This window comes from Drosophila gunungcola (genome assembly GCF_025200985.1).
Source record: "Drosophila gunungcola strain Sukarami chromosome 2R unlocalized genomic scaffold, Dgunungcola_SK_2 000012F, whole genome shotgun sequence".
Lineage (NCBI taxonomy): Eukaryota > Metazoa > Arthropoda > Insecta > Diptera > Drosophilidae > Drosophila > Drosophila gunungcola.
Window position 1 is genome coordinate 1,465,835 of NW_026453170.1, and position 22,241 is coordinate 1,488,075.

The window sequence follows — 22,241 nt, forward strand, 5'->3', positions numbered from 1 at the left end:
TGACTTTTGGCCATGTGCCTGTCCGTGTGTGTGTTTGTGAGTGTGTTTGGACTTTGGCCACTTACCACTGGCATTCAAATTGCCAGCACTTCGGTCTTGACTCTTTTTGTTCGCCTTTGTGTCACGGATTGATTGCTATACTAACTTTGATTTATTACCCGTTGCACACACACAGCAGACTGATACAGGACTGCCAAACAGCCTGGCCTTTCGCCTGGATTCGGGGCTCGACGGGGCCAAGTCCTCTTAATAAACTATCAATGTCAACTGCAATTTGGATGGCTCTAATTACAGAAACAGCAATCACCCATGCCAACAGAGTTATGCAACCCAAAACTAATCAGCCATCAAGGTCGATATACCTGTCGCTACTTGTGTCCGTGCACTTGACATCGAAGATTGGCATTTATTGGATGCGGACAGCAGAACACATTGAGTTTTGGGGTACTAACTTATTGCATTATTCCGAATCAGAGCTGGCTGACGTGTCCCTGGAAGATGTTTCTCTGTGCGTCCTTAATGGCGAAGAAGAAGGGATGATCCGCCGTGAACTCGAATATTTCCTCTCCCTCCAAGAAGGATTCCAACTCGGCCTTGACAACTGCAATCAAAGATAATCAATTATGAAAGCTTTTAGCCAATTTCAATGAAGAACTTACAGGTGGCGCCGCTGGCAGTGGTGCCCTTTTCGTTGACCTCGATTATGGCCTTGTGCTTCACCTCCGAGATGCGAAGCGGGGCCGACTCCCTGAGAAGACCGCTGAGACTCGCCTCAGGACTAAATAGTTTCTTGATTCCCAACTAAAAGATTATTTCGGGATAGACAAAAATATTTAATATTAAAGTCTCGTGGTGACAAGCAGAACTGTAGTTTACGACAGTGACAAAATTGTTTAGTTACTCTTTAAACTGAGAAAAAGGTATTCTTGAACAATTTTTGTATCGTAAGAACTAGAAAAAGAAAGAAAGCCATGCCAGTTCCGATCAGTTGTTAATTTTTACTTTAACTCAAAACAAGAATGTTTCGCCGCTAGTTTTAGAATTCTCAACTTTGATACTTTTTCTGCAATACCTACTGTACAGACAAAAGTTAATAGTGATTGAGCGCTCAGGGTAGACTACTTTTCATTACTAATGGTTATTTTTATTATTTAAGTTATTGTAAAAAGAATGTTTCGTTGAGTGAAATCGTTTGAAAAGACTCACCTCCTCAAGGACTGTCTGCAGGGGGACATCGAACTCGAATTTAAATTTGGGCAGCTGCAGCTGAACTTTCTGCCTGCTCAACTGGGAGCTTATGTCATTTAGGTCTAGGCCGTTCAGTTGCTCCTCGAGGAAGGCCAGTCCCTGCTCCTCCTGGGGCAAAATGATCAGGAACACGATGTCTGTGCCGATGTAGGGCAATTCCAAGGCCTTTGCCTTCAGCTCGGGCAGTTCGGCGAACCTAAAGTAATCCTCTTGGGCCATGGTGTCCACGCTCACCATCCGACCTCCGTAATTGACAAAGTCGCGGGCATAAGTGGCGTAGTCGGGGAATGTGCTCAGCCAGTTGGCCTTGAAGTAGATGGCATTGACCAGGATGGCGACCGTACCTGCGTCAAGTGAGTCCGGAGCGATGAGGTTCTTGATTTGCTGGTTGGTCTGCTCCTCCACCCAGGAGTTAATGCGCTTGGCAGTATCCGCACTTTGGGCGAAGTTCACATTCTCGGCCGCTGCTGCGAAGTTTGAGCTGACCAAGTCCTGATAGGCCTGGGCCAGCTGGAACTGCTGGGCCACGTAAATCCGATTGGCATACCTCAATTTGGCCCCGTCTTCGTCCTCGTCCTCGTCCTCGCCCTTGTCTCCATTCCCCAGCTGTCGCTGCCCTTTGCCCAAGAGCTGTGCCACCTCGTTTTTATCAATGCCCTCCAGGCCCAATCCCTGCCTCAGCTCATCGGCGGTGCTGCCATCGGCACCTAGGAAGGCCAGGGTCAAGCCAGTCCGGATGGACGAGGGCGAGAGAACGATATTCCGGCCAGGATGCGACTTGGCCAATTGGCCATAAAGCTTCGAGGCAAACTGAGCCTCCCCGGCAGCGCTTTTGGAGTAGTTAACAGTGTTCGCCATAGCCAGAATCAAGCTCTGGAGCAGCAAAAGTGACCACGTGGACTTGGCTGTAAGATGTTGACATGGAATGAGTGAAAGAGTAGTTAATTCAAGTACTCAAAACAAGCAGAGCGCTTGGTCTGAGGGAAGCATCTCTCCTACCTGACATGATGAAGCAAACTGAACTATAGCAAGTTTTAGATTTGACCATGAACTGTTCTGTGATTGTTATCTGAGCTCAAAGAGGTTTTCTCAGATAGATTTTTTTTAGTTCTGCTGTAACAACAGGTTTTTGGCTAACATGAATATTCATATAAAGGCCAAATGTGTGGTAACAATGTATAGGCTTTTATACCCTTGCAGAGGGTTCTATTATTTCAGTCAGATGTTTGCAACGCAGTGAAGAAAACATTTCCGACCCTATAAAGTATATATATTCTCGGAAAGTCGATCTATTAAATGCTCGCACCTAATTTGTGTGACTAATTTGCACGGGAAAACTTGTCAATGTGTGTGTGGTTAAATACTATTCGTGTGTGCCCTGCCGCTGCTCTGCATAAGACAGGGTCGCTGTAGCAGAGGGTGGGGTGCTGTTCACTCTTCGTTTGTGGTGTTGTCAATGCAGTTCGGTAGATGGCGCCACCAAAAACAGGCTATTTTTTTCTGGGGGAAAATTTGTGATGAAATTTGTTAGCTGAGTAACGGGTATCTAATTGTCGGGGAACTCATCTTCGGCGTTCTCTCTTGTTTCACTTGAGATTTTGTTTTTTTCATTAAATATGATAACATACACCATTGCACAGTGGTCGGGCTTGTATGTAAATACTTCTAGATGGGCTTCTAGATAGACTTTTTATCGCTTATTAATATATAGGACAAGAATTGTCCAGATTGTACCAGATTCTTTAAGAGGACAGATAGAGCAAAACTATAAGATGAATAAATTCAAATAGCTAGACCAATTATAAATAAGAATTGGTACATTTAAAGTCAAAATTTTGACTTTAATTTAACGACACTTCCTTACGAGTGGGGATTTCTAGTGCTTTGCTTTAATTTATTGAGCACAATGAACTGACCCATAGGCCATAAATAAAAAAATCAAAGTCAAAATTTAACATTTCTAAGAAATATAATCAGATTGACTTGAATGTGATCCCAAATTATTTAATTGTCGGCCTTGGCTTTTTTTAATATATGTATCAAAATAAACTTTCTTATCGTCATAAGCAAATATGTTTGTGTGTCAACCTTCCTATGAAAATCCATAGCGATAGAGGCATTCATCCAGTCTCCGTGTCATAGTCTATAAAGCATAATGGTCCTCAAAGTAGGAATTGCTGTGATAGCCTGTCTATTTCTTTGGACTAACGAAGGATCGACTGACTTGCTGGAAAAGAACTGTGGAACAACAAAGCGATTGTCGAGGTTCAAGCGGGTGGTTGGAGGACAAGATGCTGAAATATTCTCGAATCCATGGATGGTAATCTTACTCAAAGACCTAAAAATGATCTGTGGTGGTACGCTAATCACCTCTCGTAAGTACTCAAGAACAAACAAGTTTTCTTTAATTGTCCACATAATCAGTTTATTTAACACTTCATTTAAGGTTTTGTCTTGACGGCAGCGAATTGCGATTCCCCCAGGTAAAATAATTAATTGTATTAATATACAGAAATGTATTATCTTTTGGATTGCAGTAAGGTGCGCTTGGGCGAATACGACAGGGAAAGCAGCGAAGATTGCTCACCGGCCGGTTGTATACAGAGAAGCTATGATGTTGATATCGAAAGGTTGATTTCCCATTCATCATTCGGAAAGAACCTAGGAGATTTTAAGCATGACATAGCTCTGGTGAAATTGACTCAAGAAGTTGAATTTTCAGGTAAATAATAGGCTTGTCAACAAAAAATGTTAAACCAAAAAATCTTTTCCGTAGACTCTGTAAGGCCGATCTGTCTGCTCGTCAATGAGCAAGTGGGAAGAACACCTACATCATTTAATTTGACTGGATGGGGTAAAACAGATGGGAGTGGAAATGGTGGAGCCAGTCGGATCCTACAGACAGCAACTTTAAGCAATATTAATTTGAAGAAGTGTATCGACTATTTCGGAATGGAGGATCTTGATGAATCCCAGATTTGTGCCGGTAGCTCGACAGCCGATACATGTACTGGTGATTCAGGGGCTCCTTTGACCGCAGAGCTAATTTATGGGAAAATTCCCCGAGTTTTCCAGTTTGGTATTGCCAGCTTTGGAGCAATATCCTGTGATGGCACCAGCGTTTACACAAATGTTACGCACTATATAAACTGGATTATGAGTACAATTGACCAAAATTAAAATCAGAAAGATTTATTTAATAATAAATTTTACTGAATAAATCATACTTTAACAGGAACTTGTGTAAATCAAGACAAAGTAATAAAACGTAAACAAAGGATGTAATTCATTGTAAAATATTAATAAATGCAAGACGATTTTTGTTTTATTATCGTAATATAAATATTACAAACCGATATGAGATTTGTTATTTTTTGGGCCAATTTAATTATTTTTACATATTGTTTGACTATCTCAATTATATTGCTGAAATTTTCTAAATTTAAAAGATGAATTAACCAATCGTTTTTGTACCCCAGCGATGGTGGACATTCCGACTTTATAAAGTATATATATTCTTGAACAGCATCACTAGGAGAGTCAATCTAGCCAAGACCGTCTGTGCGTCTATCCGTTTCTACGCAAACGAAACTAATCTGCATAAAACTTTCCCAAAAATTTGGATCGGACGGATATATCATACAGCTCTTATAAGAACAGTCGGGAAAAAATTGGAAAAATATTATAAAATCGCTGTTTTCTAAATTTTTGTTTTAAATCTTCGGTAGGTATAAAAGGTTTATTATTTAAATATTACGAGCTAATCTCGATTAAAACCGGACGATTATATCATATAGAACCCATCAAAACGATCAAAATATTAAAAAAAAATATATATATTTAATTTCTCTATTTTTTAATTGTTTTTTTTATACCCTTGCAGAGGGTATTATAATTTCAGTCAGAAGTTTGCAACGCAGTGAAGGAGACGTTTCCGACCCTATAAAGTATATATATTCTTGATCAGCATCACTAGGAGAGTCGATCTAGCCATGTCCGTCTGTCCGTCTGTCCGTCTGTCCGTCCGTTTATATGCAAACTAGTCTCTCAATTTTATAGCTATCTGCATGAAACTTTCCCAAAAGTTGTCTTTCTATTGCAGGTAGTATATAAGTCGGAACGAGCCGGATCGGACGACTATAGCATATAGCTCCCATAGGAACAATCGGAAAAATAAATGAAAAAAAATTATAACTTTGCTGTTTTTTAATTTTTTGTTTAGTTCTTCGACATATAGTAATGGTAAAATATTTCCGATTTACGGTTTAAATTTCATCAAAATCGGACGACTATAGCATATAGCTCCCATAGGAACAATCGGAAAAATAAATGAAAAAAAATTATAACTTTGCTGTTTTTTAATTTTTTGTTTAGTTCTTCGAGATATAGTAATGGTTTAATATTTCAGAATTACGGTTTCAATTTCATCAAAATCGGACGACTATAGCATATAGCTCCCATAGGAACAATCGGAAAAATAAATGAAAAAAATTATAACTTTTCTGTTTTTTAATTTTTTGTTTAGTTCTTCGACATATTGCAATGTTTAATTATTTCAGAATTATGGTATAAATTTTATCAAAATCGGACGTCTATAGCATATAGCTCCCATAGAAATAATAAAAATATATAAAATAACTATCTAATAATTGAGCTGCAAATAATCATAGTTTCAATGTTTTTTTTTAGCACATACTCAAGTAAATCATAATTTAAATGTTTTCAAAAGTATTTAATTAATGCAATAGCTGCAAGGGTATATGAACTTCGGCTTGCCGAAGTTTGCTTTCCTTCTTGTTTGTAATGCTTTTTAACATAGTAATAATTCGATAGCTCAGAATTATTCAAATCGGAATCATATAAAAATCGTAATTCTATAATTCAATGTTTTTAAGCATACACGCAAATAAATCAGAACTTAAATGTTTTTAAGAATATTTTATTTTTGAGATAGCTGCAAGGGTATACGAACTTTGGCTTGCCGAAGATTGCTCCCGTTCTTGTTTTTTTGATTCTTTAAAAACTCTATAGTAATGGTTTAATAATTTAAAACTATGATTTAAATTTTATTAATTAGCTGTTATAGGAATGATCAAATAATTTTTGTTTTAAAGAATTTTTAATTTTTGCACTAGCTGCAATGGTATTTAGTTTTCGGCTTGCCGAATTATGATGAATATTGATTAGATTTTTATATTAAGATGAACAAGAAAATATTAATGAGCATTTCTTGATTATCAGCGTTTTTTTCCTCCCATCATTTCGTGACTAGAGCCAATCTAATAAGGAACAATATTAAGAGCAACTTGTTCTAACACGGCTCTCTTCAATCGTCTCTTTCTTGCTCTCTTTCTGGCCCTATAAAGTTCTCTTATTCTTTGCTATGAGCGCTGTTGTTGACAAACAGTGATGTCATTTTGTTTAAAATTAATAAACTTCTATGTAGGGAAATCACATCAAAGGTGAATGATGAAACATACTATTATCTATAATCTGCAGATAATATGTTTTTACTTACCTTTTAAATTTTACCGATTAATTGCAAAGAGTGGTACGGATTTTAAGGTATTGCGAGGGCTTCTACGTTTCACAGAGAACTAAAATTTTTCGGTCCCTAATAACGCGCTCTGTGTGGCAATTTATGCTAATTAATTAAGGGGGTCTTCTACTCTCGAGGCGAGGAATTGAGTTGTTATTTAGAGAATTTGTTACAAAAGTTTTACTGCATAGATTTATTGAAAACATAACATAAATATTGAAAACATTTAAACTATGATTAACTTGCGTATATGTTTAAAGACATTGATTAATTATTCGATAGTTCCTATGGGAGCTATATGCTATTGTCGTCCGATTTTGATGAAATTTAAAACGAAATTCTGAAATATTTAACCATTACTAAATCTCGAAGAACTAAACAAAAAATTAAAAAACAGCAAAGTTATAATTTTTTGTCATTTATTTTTCTGATTGTTCCTATGGGAGCCATATGCTATAGTCGTCCGATCCGGCTCGTTCCGACTTATATACTTCCTGCAATAGAAAGAAAACTTTTGGAAAAGTTTCATGCAGATAGCTTTAAAACTCAGAGACTAGTTTGCGTAGAAACGGACGGACAGACGGACGGACAGACGGACGGACAGACGGACGGACAGACGGACGGACAGACGGACGGACAGACGGACGGACAGACGGACGGACAGACGGACAGACGGACATGGCTAGATCGACTCTCATAGTGGTGCTGATCAAGAATATATATACTTTATAGGGTCGGAGATGTCTCCTTCACTGCGTTGCAAACTTCTGACTGAAATTATAATACCCTCTGCAAGGGTATAAAAATACATATTTCTCGTAATATTTTATGCCGATGTTGCAGATATTTAAATATTTTATAATTACGGTTTAAATTTCATCAAAATCGGACGACTATATCATATAGCTACCATAGAAATAAAAAATATATTAAAAATAACTCTACTAATTGAGCTGCAAATCATCTCAGATTCAATGTTTTTAAACATATACGCAAGTAAGTCAAAATTTTATTGTTTTCAAAAATGTTTAATTCTTGCAATAGCTGCAAGGGTATATGAACTTCGGCTTGCCGAAGTTTGCTTTCCTTCCTGCTTATTTATAAGTATCTTATAATTGTATTTACTCTTTCTTTATTGTATTTATTGACTTATAAAATAATTTTAAGAAAGGGTAAAAAAATGTATAGATTAGAAAACGGCAACTACAATTAAGAATCATTCCCGCAAATATATAACAACCTAGAGAAAATTAGCAAAGTATTAGAAAAAAAAACGCTTTACACTAATTTTATTTTACTTTGCTTTTAAAAACTTTAAAACGTCGAACTTTAGATTTATGTTTAGCGTGTAGCCGGTTTTTTCCAAAAGCTTATCTGCTCACTTGTGGGTTTTTTTAACTAATGTTTTGATTTCCTTTCACAAGTATGACCAAATCTGTAATAATAGTTGTTGACAAAGATTACTGTGCTAATTATTATTTGTTATAAACAGGAGCCAATCTAGAGTACAATTGTGATGAATAACCTTTTCTGTTTGAGGTGGATGAACTTATGACTTTTAAATTAGTTTACCTTTAAAAATATATGTATTATGATTTTCTGTATTTTATTGCTATTAAATTTGGTTGAAGAGGCAATGGCGGATTAGCAAAGTTGCAAGAGTAGCAAATGAAACGAACTCCACCAAAGACCAAGCGATTTATTTTTACAAATGGTGTATCTCGAACCTGAGTAGTGGTCGTAAACCTCACATCAAACGATCGGTTTGAACTCGAGTAGACTGGTGAGTTACTCCATAGAGATTTACGTGATTCTTTTTCCACTATGCAATTATTATAAATGTGAAACCAACTTTCAGTCAACATCTTTAACTAGTATTCTAGAAGATAACTCATTCGTTAGCTTTAGTTATTTCCACTGGTAAAACTAACATAGAAAATCCAAATTTGTTGTACTTATCTTGAATATTTTCCTTTAAATTTTCATCCATTGCAATTTTTAGTTATTTAAAATATGGAAAAATAAAATTTTACGTTTGACTACATTCGGAATTGATTTTAATGTCATTTAATTAATTAAAATTTAAATCATTTTTATATTAAATAAAATGTATTTAAATCAAATATGAGCTTGTTTAAATCTAATATTTTCAACATTAATTAAATGAAATAATTAAATCATGATACTTAATACGCATTGTATTTTAACTTATGATTTAATATTTGATAAAAATTTTAAATTAATGTTAAATTTAATAGTCAGATTATTATTTTTACTATTCCATATTTGTATTAGTGTAGTCTCTATTTTTTATCTATTAATTTCGTAAGCTGTAGAATAGCTGCTAATAAGTAAAAGTTTGGTTTAAATCTTCTAAGGCTTCCAAATTATTAAATACTAAGCTGAAGATTTCTTTCCTCTAAAAATTTCCAAGTATTTTTTAAAAACAGTCAGACATTTAAGTTGTATTAGATTTATTTAAGGGCTAACAACACGGCCCTGGAAGTATATGGTACTCGCATCGCGGATGAGGAAGGCAAAGGGATGGTCGACCACGAAGAACATGGAAAAGCCCGCTCGATTCGTGACGGCTACAGCTGGGGATCAACAAAAACAGTGAGTGTGACGTACGTAGTGCGAAGTCATCTGCGATAACCAAATCTCTTACTTGTGGCAGCCGCGGCCTCTGCTCCCTCCTCGTTCACCTCCAGGAACGCCTTGTGCGAGACTTGGCTGACTTTTCCGCCTGACTTATCGCCAAACAAGCCGCTCAGGTCCGAGTTGTCAGTGAAAAGCTCTCGGATGCCCAGCTGCAATGGAATTTGTGAGCGGCGAAACCAGATATTTGCCAGAGTCAGAGTCAGAGTCAACCCACCTGCTCTAGGGTCTCCTTAAGTTCGTCACGAAACTCGATCTTGAACCTGGGCAGCTTCACATACACCTCCTTGGCCTCCAGCGGTCGGGCGAAGCCACCGATTTTCTCCTCCAGAGAGCCCAAGCCGCCGACTTCGCGGGGCAGGAAGATGGTCATGGACAGGTTGGAGTTCTGGTACGGCAGCTCGATCACCTGCGCGTCCAGGTCTCGGAAGTAGTTCGCCCTGAACATGCCCATCTGCATCATCATCTGGACGGGCACACTCTTGTCGGCGGTCACTTGGAAGCTGGCGGCTCTAGTCTTCACCGGGTCAAACTTGGACTCCCACTGGCCCTTGAAGTAGATGGCATTCACCAGCAACGCCTTGACGTCGGCGGTCATGCTGCCGGGTTCGATCATGTTCTTGATCTTGCCACTGGTCTGCTCGAGCACCCACTGATTGATCCCCGCGGCGGCCCCAGGGCCGTCGGCCAAGCTAATGGACTGCGCCTCGGCCCGGAAGGGCTCCCTCACGGCCAGGTTGTAGTCCGCATGCAGGCTGTACTGATCGTTCACGTAGATGCGGTTGGCCAGCTTCAGAGTGGCTCCACCCTGCTCCTGCCCCTGGAGCTGGCTGAGCAGTGCTCCGTATTTGGTGGCCACCGCCTGCTTGTCCCCGGACGGCAGCCTCAGGGCACTCTGCAGCTCCCGAGCTGTCGACCCTCCGGCACCCATGTAGACCATGCTCAGGATGGTCTCTATCGAAACGGGCGAGACGATGAGGTTCTGGTTGGCATGGCTCTTGGCCAGCAGCTGGTAGATCTCCTCGGAGGCTTGACTGGCCACAGAAGTGACGCACAGAATCAGGCCTACAAAGGGTAAATTCATTTTATCACACTCTTATACTTCGTTAAGTCGTCAAAGGCAAACTTATCCTTATAAAACAACATTATATCCGAATAAGTGAGATGACTAATGCATCAATTAAATTCAAAAATGATAATCTAATCGCCACAATCTACTCTTATTGCACTGCCCGACATCGATTCGCAACTTACACAAGTAACTCATTTCGCCGCCTCCAACGAACTGGTCCCCGAGCTAAGTATCTCTATAAACTGAGCTCAGAGTGCCGAGACGAGCTTCTATATGTACTGGACTCATACCTATGTACCCATGCAGTGCCTGGCTACTGAGAACTGGGACTGGGAACTCTCTTAGATTGTAATTCAATGAGTTCTAGTGGGATTTCCTAGCTGATTTTTATTTGGTCTCACTGATGTTCTTGGACATTGTACATGCTGGCATCGGACCCTTCCCTCGCAACGCCCTCCCCTTGAAATCCAGAAGCGGGCATTGCAAAACGGCCGGCGAAGAACACGGCCTGCGAGTTGCGTATGTAGAACACAAACGGGTGATCCGCCCTGAAGAGCTTCTTGTTCATGTTCAGCATCATGGGCACAATCTTCATGACTGCAAGTGGGGGCGTTAATCAGAGGGGCGTTAGTCATGGGGAGCAATCGACTTGACTTACAGGTGACGGCTGCTGCCTCCGATCCAGCCTCATTTACGTTGATGTAGCCGCGGTGCCTTGCCGCCGAGATCTTCTGGCCAGTTCGTGACGTAAAGAGTCCGTCCAGCTGGGCCTTATCACTGAAGACTTCTGCAATTCCTAGCTGTTGGTTAGATACATTTAAATAGTAAAATGCTTGATTACAAATCGATTCATTCATTTTAATAATTAATTATTGTGAATAAGTTTAAGTCTTGTTGACTTTGAATGTGGTGTGTTTATAACAAGAAGGGAAGCAAACTTTGGCAAGCCGAAGATTATATACCCTTGCAGCTATTGCTTTAATTAAATATTCCTTAAAACATCTAAATTTTGATCTATCAGCTAAATTATTCGATCGTTCCTATGGCAGCTATATGATATCGTTTTCCGATTTGAATTAAGTTAAAAGCGTATTTCTAAAATATAACACCATAACTATATCCAAAAAAAAAAACAAAGAGATTTTAAACCTTTAATTGATTAGTTACAGGTATTTCTTATTTACTATATGCTTTTAATGTTAAAAAATAGTTTAATGTTTAAACTACAATTAAAAGAAGGCGATCAAAAAGGTGTCATTACTACTTGTATATTAATTTAAATTCTTTAAATTTACTGCAAATAGAAATAGGCGTTAGTTCAATTCATTTATCAAAATTGCAAACGAAGTTGGATTTTAATAATATTTGGACCATTTGCATTTTTCATAGAAATGTGGCAGTAAATCTTTGTTGCAGACCAGCTTTTGTTAGATATTACAAACGTCTTTAAATTTACAAAAAAAAAACATTTGAATTGATTTAAACTTAATAAACTATCAATAAACATAGTCTTTTAAAAAGAAAAAAAAATATTCAAATTGATATTCTATAATTTTATAATTACGTTAGCTTATAGAATTTTTTTTTAAAAACCTGTAGCCTCACCTGATTTAGTATTTGTTTGAGGTCGACATCGTACTCTATGCTCATGCGGGGCAGGAAAATCTCCACATCCTGTAAGACCATGGCCGCGTCGATGTCGGCTAGATCCACCGTGTTGAGCTGCAGCTCCAACTCCCGCAGGCCGGAGGTCTCGTTGGGCAGCAGGATCAGCATGTGGATGTTCGAGTACTCGTAGGGCAGCTGCACGGCCCGAGCCTTCAGATGTGGCAGGTCGGCGAACCGGAACTTGTCCTCCTGGTACATCATGCTCACCTCCACGCGAGTGTCCTGGTCCACATGGAAGGCGTCCAGGGATGTGGTCTCCGGCATGAAGGGCTTCTGCCACTTTCCCTTGAAGTACAAGGCGTTGATTAGCACGGCACTCGTCTCGTTGCTCACGGCGTCCGACTGCAGGAGGTTGCTGATCCTCTGCTCCGTCTCCTGCTCCACCCAGGCGTTGATCTGCTGTGTGGCAGCCTCCGAATCGGCGAACTTAGCCGCCTCTGCCTTCGACTGGAAGAAGTCCACGGCAATCTCGTTGAACTCCGGCTGCAGTTCCAGGGTATCGTTCACGTACAACCGGTTCACGGACTTCAGCACGGGTCCCCTTTCGCCGTAGTTGCAGTTCGTCCGCCAGAACTCCCCAAAGGAGCGGGCAATGTGGTGGCGATCCCCTGATCCCAGCTGCAGTCCAGTCCTCAGCTCCTCGGCCGTCGTCCCGGAGGCGCCCATGAATGCCAGGGTGAGGCAACTTTGGACGGAGGCGGGTGAGAAAACCGTATTAACCTTGCCATCATCGCTCTGCTCCAGGGCGTCCTTGGTGATGGTATCTATCAGGGTTCGGGAAAACAGATTTCTACTCTCTTGGGGATCGCTCATCTCGATCTGCGGAAAGGGAAATTTTAAAGTTTATTGATTTAACAAATGTCAGAGAACATATCTTAAGATAAAACAAAACTTTTTTGTATTCGACTTCAGGGAAATTAGAAGCAAAAATTAGTTCATTGTTGCATTTTTGTCACTATTTATCAAACTATAATTTGAAAATCCTATTGTTAAATATTTTTGCCTACGTCAGATGACGTACTAAAACAGAACTACTACTGTATATGTCTATATAATGTTACGTTTAATGTGTCTGCCTCCAGTGCTTGCTTTCGTCATTTAAATTGCTTGATAACAAACGCCCAAAGGCAATTAAGGTGATAAGAAATCCACGTCAACTGATAATGTTGTTAATGTTTATTAATTTTTTCGTCTGCACAGGCCGTAATACATTCTTTAAAATAATATATATGCTAATTTGGCATACAGTAACCAAGTCTACCGATTTTGGACTAACTGCTAGATAAAAGTTTATGCTGAAACTAAGATTCAGTCGATTGAAGACAACGTAGAAAAGGAAATAACCTTGTATTTTGCACACTTATTAAGGTGGAAAATGCGTGTGACCTTTCTGATACGCTGATACTGACACCGGAGAAGATTTGCACGGAGGCAACAGGAAGGCACGGGAGTAGGTGCGAGGTGTCTGTCAGCCGGCGTGGAACTGACTACTGCCAGGGAATGACTGTGACTCAGAACTGAACGAATGTGCCGCGATTAGATACATTCCAAGAGAGTTGGCAGTGGAGAGAGCCGAAAACCGAAGCTTCCTATCAACACATCCTCAATTGAGCAGCCTGATAGCTTATCTAGCTCACATTGATTTGCCAAACAAAAGTCAAGTCGATCTCTTGAACGCTTTCCGAAAAGAGTACCCTCTGACTCTTCTATCGCAAAGTATACAACCAAAACACTTTTTTAGAAGAGTAGTAAAGTTGCCTGCTTTCCGCCACAATGAAAGATGAAGAGTTTGCCCAGGGCTTGGAACAGTTCGCCTACTGTCTGCACGAACAGCTGTGCCGGGCCAATCCCGGCCAGAACATCATCTACTCCCCGCTGTCCATCCGTACCTCTGCCGGCGTGCTGCGAATGGCAGCGACGGAGGGATCAGCCACGGCCAAGGAGTTGGACGAGGGACTTCGATTCGCAGGGCGAACTGTGCCGGAGATAGCCGGGAACTTCGATGCCGTTTTGAAGGCATTTGAGAAGTGTCCAATCATGAAAATGGCCAACGGGCTTTACCTTATGAAGGGTCATACAGCTGGCGAGCAGTTCAGCGACATTCTAGAGAAAAAGTTCCACTCCAAGCCAATAGAGATTGACTTTGGCAGCGACCAGGCCGCCAGTATTATCAATAATTGGGTGGAGTCTCAGACCAACAACCTAATCAAGGACATTATCGGTCCAGGAATTCTAAGCAAGGACTCTCGGCTGGTGCTCATCAATGCCATTCACTTTAAAGGTATGTGGTCAATCAGATTTAATGAAAGTGAGACTCAAGAAGAGTGGTTCTTCTCGGAGCCGGGCAAACCTGTCAAGGTGAGAATGATGCACGTTTCCGATAAGTTCTCCTTTGCCTCGCTGCCCAATCTCGAAGCCACTGCCCTTAAAATGAACTACAGCGCCTGCAACTTGGCCATGATCGTCATATTGCCGGATGAGAAATCAAGTCTTACGATCCTAGAAAGCAAACTACCAAGCACCTCTCTAGAGGCCTTGTTATCCTCCATGAACCTGGAACAAGTTGATGTCAAGATTCCTAGCTTCAAAGCCGAATTCCAGCAGGAACTATCCCAGGCTTTCAAGTTGGTAAGTCGAAATCGAAGTGTGCATGTCTATTAATTATGTATCCTAACTATTAACAGATGGACATGAGCCGTATATTTAGCAGTCAGGCCGAACTCGGCGCATTGCTGAAGACGCAAACGCCCCTTAGTGTCTCAGAGATAATACACAAGGCTTTTATTGAAGTCAACGAAGTGGGCACCGAAGCAGCAGCCACAACAGGTGAGTGCAATGGCAAATTGTTCAAAAATAGTCTAATAGATATGTCCCATTTTTTTTCGAACAAGCCCAACACATCCAAAATTATTCGAGGTTACTAAGTAAAAAAAGTATATTTTGAATAACTTTTGAACAGAGCATCGGACCCAGGCAAGTTTTGTGTCTTTCGACGCGTACTTTCGACAAAATTGCAGATATATATAGTAGTTTCCTATGCACACATCTTCGTGATCAACGTCACCACATGAACTGCCGTCCATAGTCACATCATTTCTTTTCCAATTTTTGTCTGATATAATAAAACCCTTTGCAAAAGTATACAAATTATGATGAAAAGTAGATGTTTTCCTACATTTTTTCCAAGACAATTATACCGTTGCTCATTTTATTATCATTTTTCCGAACTTCCTTCCAGCTGCGGTCGTCTCATTAAGAAGCATGCCTGCCCCTCAACGTACGCCAAAGGTGTTTCATGCCAATAGACCCTTCTTCTATGCGATCTATGACAACGTCCATGGTTCCCTCTTCGTCGGTCACTTTAGCTCGACAAAGGTTGAGAAGTCCAAAAAAATGTAAAAAATGTAATTATAAGAATGAATGCAAGTCCTGAGGAATGTTTATTTTTAGTGATTATGCCATCTAACTAAGAAAATATCACATTAGTGTGAAGTGAACGAAAGTTATTTCATATGCGATACATAATAACCATAAACTAATAAAGTTTGTCAGCAAAAAATTGAAAGTACTTGGCTTATTCATAAAGCTCGATAAATAGAATAAATTCAAACACAATTTTTTTTAAATATAAATACAAATAAGGAATGAACAAAACGGAGAACGAAAGCATGATTTTTTTGAAGTCCAAAAAAAGTTCAAAAAAGTTTGAGTACACTCAAACGTGTACTCAGCAATCAAGATCCATAGAACGAAAATTTGTGAAAAATGGATGAAAATGGACTCTTGGGAATATATGGTTGGTTATATGATAAGCAAACCTCCGAGCGCCGAATTCAAACAGGAAAATCAAAAGAGAAACCAGAAAGAACGCTTAGTTTCCCGACTGCGAGATACCCGTTATTCAATGCGCCATCCGTCTGGGTAATACTAGCTAAAAGTACATTACTACTGATCAATACTACCAATTAGTTTTCATTAAAAACAATAAATGTGAATTACTAAGACCTAAAACATAAAATCACATATTTCTTTCCCTTGCTCCCTGTCCAACAAAAACAATATACCTTTTGCCGACGAGTAAGAAGTACAAAAATTTATTGTGGGGTAAATTTTGCGAGCATAAAAGAAGCGGATATTCGTTAAGAAAATTTAGTTGCTGATCAAAAGCCACATCATAAAAGGCGGTACCAGCTTAAATCAAGAAAAATTTAAAAACACATCAGAATCTTTTTTACCAGCAGTACCTAACCACGATTTTTTACACCTTTAGCCGATGAGTGCGATGTAATATAATCTGTAATCATAATAAAATTACTTTTTGCAAGTGCATGTTCTGTGATAACGATTTCCCAAACCTAATGATTATGCTATGGTTGTTTAATCGAAAGAAAGCGTTCTAGTGCAAAACTCAATCGTCGGCTGCTGACCTCATTAACCGAGACAAAGAAGAAAAAAGAACGGTAATAACTCAAGATGAACAGGACCTTTTTGGCCAATGCAATCTGCGCAATATCGCTCGTTCTCCTCAATAACATGGGCATACGTGGCCAGCTGGAAAAAAACTTCAGCACTACGACACCGATCCACAACAAATGCATCGAGGTGGCCGGAGAGATTAATTCCGGAACTGCGATCCTCAGGGAGTGTCTTAATGGCATCGTCAACTACACGGTAATACAGCAGGAAATCCAGGAGGCCAGACCCAAGGGCGAGCTCGATGAGGTGTTTATGAAATACTGCAAGCGACGATCCAATGCCGTGGAGTGCGTCGATGATATCATGCCCTGCCTGGTCGAGGAGGAACGGCAGGGCATGGAGGTGGTCAAGCAGATCTTTCAGAGTCTGCTTCACATCGTTTGTCACAAGGACGGCGACCTGATGGCCCTCTTCATTGCCGAGAAGGTTCCTGAGTGCTTCGAGTCGCAGAAGCACGTTTTCGGGATATCATAGCTTTATGGACCTGCAAGGCGATCGGATCATGCCGATCCCCAAGCTGACCGTGGGTCAAAAGCAGTGCGACGCAATGCTGACCCTGCAATCCTGCGTGCTCAACAAGCTGGAGCAGTGCGAGAACAACATCGTCGACTCAATGTTTACCTTTATAAGAAACCAAAAACTGTGCCGTGACTACTAAAAATCTCCACTGATCGGAAGCTGAGGGTCCCAAAAAATACCCCCCAATGTTTTTTATTTTCTCGGCTTATATTTGTTTATTTTGCGATTTGCTTTTCAAAAATCTCCCTAGATGTAAGCTGCATAGTTTGACCTGGTTAGTCAAGCCGTATGTCTAAACTTTAATGCTCAAGAGTACTAACACAACCTATTGATCAAAATGCCCGGTAATCACTATTTAAAAGTATAGCCGTTGCTAATTATTAATTACAAAGTTAAAAAGCTATCAGAAATGCGCATGAGAAAGTAATAAGACTTTCATTACCATTTTAATTAACTGTCAAGATTATAATAAAAATATTTATAATACTCATTGGAAATATGCGTTTTTATACCCTTGCAAATTATAATAAAAATTATTATAATTTCAGTCCGAAGTTTGCAACGCAGTGAAGGAGACGATTCCGACCCTATAGAGTATATATATTCTTGATCAGCATCACTAGGAGAGTCGATCTAGCCATGTCCGTCTGTCTGTCTGTCCGTCCGTTTCTACTGCAAACTTGTCCCTCAGTTTTAAAGCTATCTGCATGAAACCTTCCCAAAAGTTGTCTTTCTATTGCAGGTAGTATATAAGTCGGAACGAGCCGGATCGGACGACTATAGCATATAGCTCCCATAGGAACAATCGGAAAAATAAATAAACAAGAAGGAAAGCAAACTTCGGCAAGCCGAAGTTCATATACCCTTGCAGCTATTGCATTAATTAAATACTTTTGAAAACATTTAAATTATGATTTACTTGAGTATGTGCTAAAAAAAACATTGAAACTATGATGATTTGCAGCTCAATTATTAGATAGTTATTTTATATATTTTTATTATTTCTATGGGAGCTATATGCTATAGACGTCCGATTTTGATAAAATTTATACCATAGTTCTGAAATAATTAAACATTGCTATATGTCGAAGAACTAAACAAAAAATTAAAAAACAGAAAAGTTATAATTTTTTTTCATTTATTTTTCCGATTGTTCCTATGGGAGGTATATGCTATAGTCGTCCGATTTTGATGAAATTTAAACCGTAATCTGAAATATTAAACCATTACTATATCTTGAAGAACTAAACAAAAAATTTAAAAACACCAAAGTTATAATTTTTTTTCATTTATTTTTCCGATTGTTCCTATGGGAGGTATATGCTATAGTCGTCCGATTTTGATGAAATTAAACCGTAATTCTGAAATATTTAACCATTACTAAATCTCGAAGAACTAAACAAAAAATTTAAAAACACCAAAGTTATAATTTTTTTTCATTTATTTTTCCGATTGTTCCTATGGGAGCTATATGCTATAGTCGTCCGATCCGGCTCGTTCCGACTTATATACTACCTGCAATAGAAAGACAACTTTTGGGAAAGTTTCATGCAGATAGCTTTAAAACTGAGAGACTAGTTTGCATATAAACGGACGGACAGACGGACAGACGGACGGACAGACGGACGGACAGACGACGGACAGACGGACAGACGGACGGACAGACGGACATGGCTAGATCGACTCTACTAGTGATGCTGATCAAGAATATATATACTTTATAGGGTCGGAAACTTCTCCTTCACTGCGTTGCAAACTTCTGACTGAAATTATAATACCCTCTGCAAGGGTATAAATATACTTATAAATACCGTTTAAATTGCAACACACAGAGAAATGTAGACTTAAAGAAACTTTAAAATTGATTCCCGTAAAGATATATATTTTTAAAGGCACTTTAAGATTGAAGAAATTGTGTAAAATCAGAGACATTAACGTTGACGTCATATTCCAAAGACATTGATAATGGTTCAAGCCGGGGACTTTTTTCATGATGCGATGGTATATTTAGAGTGTTTTGAATTCTCAGCTAAACCGCGGAACATAAGTTTGTATGGGACTTAATTATTACGGAAAAGTACAATAGTTCGTGAACAGTTTGATTTTGTGTACCTGTGTAATTATCATTCAATCTAGTCAATTCGTAAAATGAACTAGCATTTAAATATTTTATAAAATTACACGTAAAAGTGTCATTTTTGTAGTTATTTTATCCAGTTAAATTTCCATTTTTTTTTATTTTCTATTCCCATTTGAAAGACATGTACTGATCTTTTTGAAAGTGTATAATACTTTTATTTTTAAAAGCTAATAACCAAACGGCAGGGCAAAAACAAAAAAAAAAATTTTAGCGTTCTTCCGTTATCAGTATGCTCAAAAAATTCTCATTATTCTGGAAAACAAAAACAAGCTCAAGCGGAGCTTTGACTGATAAGGCCGCAGCAAATAGTTGTGGCCTGGAGTCAGGGCAGTCTACAACGCACGCTTTAAGCACACAGTTTGCACAGCAATCCAGATCCATTAGTAATAGGACAAAAATAATTGAAAAATAATGAATCCCCTGGGGCTAATTGGTAAGTTGGACGATAAGCCAAAATACAAGACTCTAGAAAAACAAGCGAAACAGAGAGCGGCGTAAGATATACATTTAGAGAGAGTTAGCCAAAACAGAGAGCATTGGAAAGCAGAGAAATGCCACGTACTAAGAGAATAACCCGTTTGGGAAGGCGAATTTAAGAGAAACAGAAACAGCATTGTGGGCAAATACATATGTAGATATGCGGGCATAAAAACATTGGACGCTCGTCGAGAAAATTCAGTTGTTGCTCAAAATTCACACCAAATTAGTCGAGGGCGGTACCGCTTGAGTAAACAGAAATCGAAAAGTACAAAATCGAAGCCGCTGGAGAAAGCTCTTCGAGAATCAGCAGTTGGTGCAGGCTGTAAATATACGTTCCCGATAAGCAACGCCTTGTGAATCCCCAGCGAAACGGCATTCCCGAGAGATATTGTGCACACCATTCGTGGAGGTGACTCATCAGTCCACTGCAATTACATAAATTTATGAAACCGAGCACACCTCATCCACGGTCGATTTGGATACTTACAGCTTGCTGGTTGCTCCCCCTGCTCTGCCTGGCCCTGTCCCTCAGCCCGCTGGTCCGCTCGTCTGACGTCACCATGGCCGACGCCGCCCACCAGGAGTTCGCCCGCCGACTGGCCCTCTTCTCCATCAACGTCTACGAACAGCTGTCGGCGCAGAAGTCCGGCCAGAATGTCGTCTTCTCGCCCTTCTCCATCCAAACCTGTGCGGCGATGGCCCGGCTGGGCGCCGAAGGCGAGACGGCCACCCAGTTGGACAATGGTCTGGGACTGGCCTCCAGCGATGCGGGCCAAATCGCCCAGAGCTTCCACCAGGTACTGGCCGCCTACCAGGACAGTCAGGTGCTGCGGATCGCCAACAAGATCTTCGTGATGGAGGGCTACCCGCTGCGCCAGGAGTTCGACCAGCTGCTGACCAAGCAGTTCCTCTCGGGGGCGCAAAGCGTCAACTTCGCCAAGAGCGCCGAGGCGGCTGCCACCATAAACGGGTGGGTGGAGCAGCGCACCAACCACCTAATCAAGGACCTGGTGCCGGCCAGCGCCCTGGACGCCAACTCACGCCTGGTGCTGGTGAACGCCATCCACTTTAAGGGCACCTGGCAGCACCAGTTCCCAAAGCATGCCACCCGGCCGGACACCTTCCACCTGGATGCGGCGCGCAGCGTCCAAGTTCCGATGATGAGTTTGAAGGAGCGGTTCCGATACGCCGAACTGCCGGCTCTGGACGCCTCGGCCCTAGAGCTGCCCTACAAGGACTCGGACCTCTCCATGCTGATCGTCCTGCCCAACAGCAGGACGGGCTTGTCTGCCCTGGAGGAGAAGCTGCGTGCGACGCCTCTCTCGCAGATTACGCAGGCCCTGCACAAGACTCAGGTGATAGTAAAGCTGCCCAAGTTCAAGGCCGAGTTCCAAGTGGAGTTGACGGACGTTTTCCGGCAGGTGAGCTTTGTTTTAGGCACATAAGGGAGTGGCAATTAAAATTCTTTCCTTCTATCTAGCTGGGAATGTCGAAGATGTTCAGCGACCAAGCCGAGTTCGGCAAGATGCTGCAGAGTCCCGAGCCCCTGAAGGTGTCGGCCATCATACACAAGGCCTTCATTGACGTGAACGAAGAGGGAACAGAAGCCGCGGCTGCCACGGGTAAGTTCTCCAAGTTCTACCGTTCTCCACTTGCATCTGTCATCCTCTGCATGTCCCATTTGTTCATCCGTGTCTGTGTTGTCTTCTTCCCATCCCGCAGGCATGGTGATGCGTAACAAGCGCGCCATTACCTCGCTCGAGGAACCGGCTGAGTTCCTCGCAGATCATCCATTCACCTATGCCCTTGTCCATGAGGAGGACTTGCCCCTGTTTTGGGGCTCTGTTGTGCGGCTCGAGGAGAGTGACTTCGTCTCCAGCGAGCACGATGAGCTGTGATGCTACCTCATTTTATGTCAGATTAATAAAGGCAGCTATTTGCTTAACAAGGAGATTTGTGCATTTGTCTAAAACCTTGGAAAACTCTGTAAAAATCAAAAAACAACATTTAGTTGGTAGCAAGCATTCCTGGGGAGCATATCAATACATTACCAAATTAAGTTTGTAAGAGTTATCCGAACATTCCCTGCACGCTCACCTGCCCTTTAATAAAATCTAATCACTTGAGCGCCGACTTTCATGTTCATTGCAGGAATGGCCATGTGCAATGCCACGATGGTCTCGTTCCAGCCGGAGACCATCCGATTCCATGTCCAGCATCCATTTAACTATTACATTCTCGATACGGACTCACCCATTCTATTTGCGGGGAAAATACTTAAGCTTTAATGTCAGCATTCTGTGATGTTTTCACTCCATCAAAACCCACCAATGGTCTCACGTACACTGAACTGAATTCCACTGTCATCTCAATTTACAGGTATGGTCATGATGCTCTGTTCGATGCCCATGCCCCAGCCGGATCCGATACGATTTAATGTC

General features: G+C 40.7%; 5 protein-coding genes and 1 pseudogene across 8 annotated transcripts; 3 read left to right on the top strand and 3 right to left on the bottom strand.

The window, feature by feature from the left end:
• Positions 1-378: 378 nt before the first annotated feature.
• LOC128255994 (serine protease inhibitor 42Dd) lies at positions 379-6,835 on the bottom strand. Its single transcript, XM_052985974.1, has 4 exons — positions 6,767-6,835; positions 1,207-2,153; positions 660-801; positions 379-601 (listed from the first exon to the last, which is right to left on the bottom strand). The coding sequence occupies exons 2-4, from the start codon at positions 2,104-2,106 to the stop codon at positions 471-473; spliced, it is 1,173 nt and encodes a 390-aa protein (XP_052841934.1). The 5' UTR covers positions 2,107-2,153; positions 6,767-6,835; the 3' UTR covers positions 379-470.
• Positions 3,353-4,512, top strand: LOC128255996 (CLIP domain-containing serine protease HP8-like). The gene is made up of 4 exons (XM_052985977.1): positions 3,353-3,623; positions 3,695-3,731; positions 3,786-3,970; positions 4,025-4,512. The coding sequence occupies exons 1-4, from the start codon at positions 3,404-3,406 to the stop codon at positions 4,426-4,428; spliced, it is 846 nt and encodes a 281-aa protein (XP_052841937.1). The 5' UTR covers positions 3,353-3,403; the 3' UTR covers positions 4,429-4,512.
• Positions 6,836-9,196: 2,361 nt separating the features above from the next.
• LOC128255995 (serine protease inhibitor 42Dd) lies at positions 9,197-10,848 on the bottom strand. Its single transcript, XM_052985975.1, has 4 exons — positions 10,700-10,848; positions 9,663-10,510; positions 9,456-9,597; positions 9,197-9,384 (listed from the first exon to the last, which is right to left on the bottom strand). The coding sequence occupies exons 1-4, from the start codon at positions 10,710-10,712 to the stop codon at positions 9,266-9,268; spliced, it is 1,122 nt and encodes a 373-aa protein (XP_052841935.1). The 5' UTR covers positions 10,713-10,848; the 3' UTR covers positions 9,197-9,265.
• A 30-nt stretch (positions 10,849-10,878) lies between these two features.
• Positions 10,879-13,765, bottom strand: LOC128255992 (serine protease inhibitor 42Dd). 4 transcript variants are annotated; one of them, XM_052985971.1, is made up of 4 exons: positions 13,595-13,765; positions 12,123-13,004; positions 11,176-11,317; positions 10,879-11,114 (listed from the first exon to the last, which is right to left on the bottom strand). In XM_052985971.1, exons 2-4 carry the CDS (start codon positions 12,996-12,998, stop codon positions 10,915-10,917), a joined length of 1,218 nt encoding a protein of 405 aa, XP_052841931.1. In that variant the 5' UTR covers positions 12,999-13,004; positions 13,595-13,765; the 3' UTR covers positions 10,879-10,914. The 4 variants fall into 4 exon arrangements, with proteins under 4 accessions (XP_052841931.1, XP_052841932.1, XP_052841930.1 ...); XM_052985972.1 differs by having other exon boundaries at positions 13,572-13,765; XM_052985970.1 differs by having other exon boundaries at positions 13,530-13,765.
• Positions 13,766-13,889: 124 nt separating this feature from the next.
• On the top strand, positions 13,890-21,753 carry LOC128255852 (uncharacterized). Its single transcript, XM_052985629.1, has 8 exons — positions 13,890-14,813; positions 14,870-15,011; positions 15,424-15,581; positions 16,737-17,117; positions 17,179-17,276; positions 20,213-21,221; positions 21,281-21,422; positions 21,523-21,753. Exons 1-8 carry the CDS (start codon positions 13,959-13,961, stop codon positions 21,696-21,698), a joined length of 2,961 nt encoding a protein of 986 aa, XP_052841589.1. The 5' UTR covers positions 13,890-13,958; the 3' UTR covers positions 21,699-21,753.
• LOC128255997 (27 kDa glycoprotein-like) lies at positions 15,587-17,542 on the top strand (annotated as a pseudogene).
• Positions 21,754-22,241: the final 488 nt, after the last annotated feature.

Bases quoted from the DNA above. Each gene is read 5' to 3' on its own strand.
- LOC128255994 (XM_052985974.1), bottom strand. From the start codon at position 2,106: ATGGCGAACACTGTTAACTACTCCAAAAGCGCTGCCGGGGAGGCTCAG. The intron at 802-1,206 runs GTGAGTCTTTTC...ATAATCTTTTAG, and splicing joins TGCAGACAGTCCTTGAGGAG to TTGGGAATCAAGAAACTATT. The intron at 602-659 runs GTAAGTTCTTCA...CTTTGATTGCAG, and splicing joins CACTGCCAGCGGCGCCACCT to TTGTCAAGGCCGAGTTGGAA.
- LOC128255996 (XM_052985977.1), top strand. From the start codon at position 3,404: ATGGTCCTCAAAGTAGGAATTGCTGTGATAGCCTGTCTATTTCTTTGG. The intron at 3,732-3,785 runs GTAAAATAATTA...TTTGGATTGCAG, and splicing joins GCGAATTGCGATTCCCCCAG to TAAGGTGCGCTTGGGCGAAT. The intron at 3,971-4,024 runs GTAAATAATAGG...TCTTTTCCGTAG, and splicing joins TCAAGAAGTTGAATTTTCAG to ACTCTGTAAGGCCGATCTGT.
- LOC128255995 (XM_052985975.1), bottom strand. The intron at 9,598-9,662 runs GTGGGTTGACTC...ATTCCATTGCAG, and splicing joins TTAAGGAGACCCTAGAGCAG to CTGGGCATCCGAGAGCTTTT. The intron at 9,385-9,455 runs GTAAGAGATTTG...GTTGATCCCCAG, and splicing joins AGAGGCCGCGGCTGCCACAA to CTGTAGCCGTCACGAATCGA.
- LOC128255992 (XM_052985971.1), bottom strand. From the start codon at position 12,998: ATGAGCGATCCCCAAGAGAGTAGAAATCTGTTTTCCCGAACCCTGATA. The intron at 11,318-12,122 runs GTGAGGCTACAG...TCTAACCAACAG, and splicing joins TCAAACAAATACTAAATCAG to CTAGGAATTGCAGAAGTCTT. The intron at 11,115-11,175 runs GTAAGTCAAGTC...CCCCACTTGCAG, and splicing joins GGAGGCAGCAGCCGTCACCT to TCATGAAGATTGTGCCCATG.
- LOC128255852 (XM_052985629.1), top strand. From the start codon at position 13,959: ATGAAAGATGAAGAGTTTGCCCAGGGCTTGGAACAGTTCGCCTACTGT. The intron at 15,582-16,736 runs TAAAAAATGTAA...ATACGTGGCCAG, and splicing joins TTGAGAAGTCCAAAAAAATG to CTGGAAAAAAACTTCAGCAC. The intron at 21,423-21,522 runs GTAAGTTCTCCA...CCCATCCCGCAG, and splicing joins AGAAGCCGCGGCTGCCACGG to GCATGGTGATGCGTAACAAG.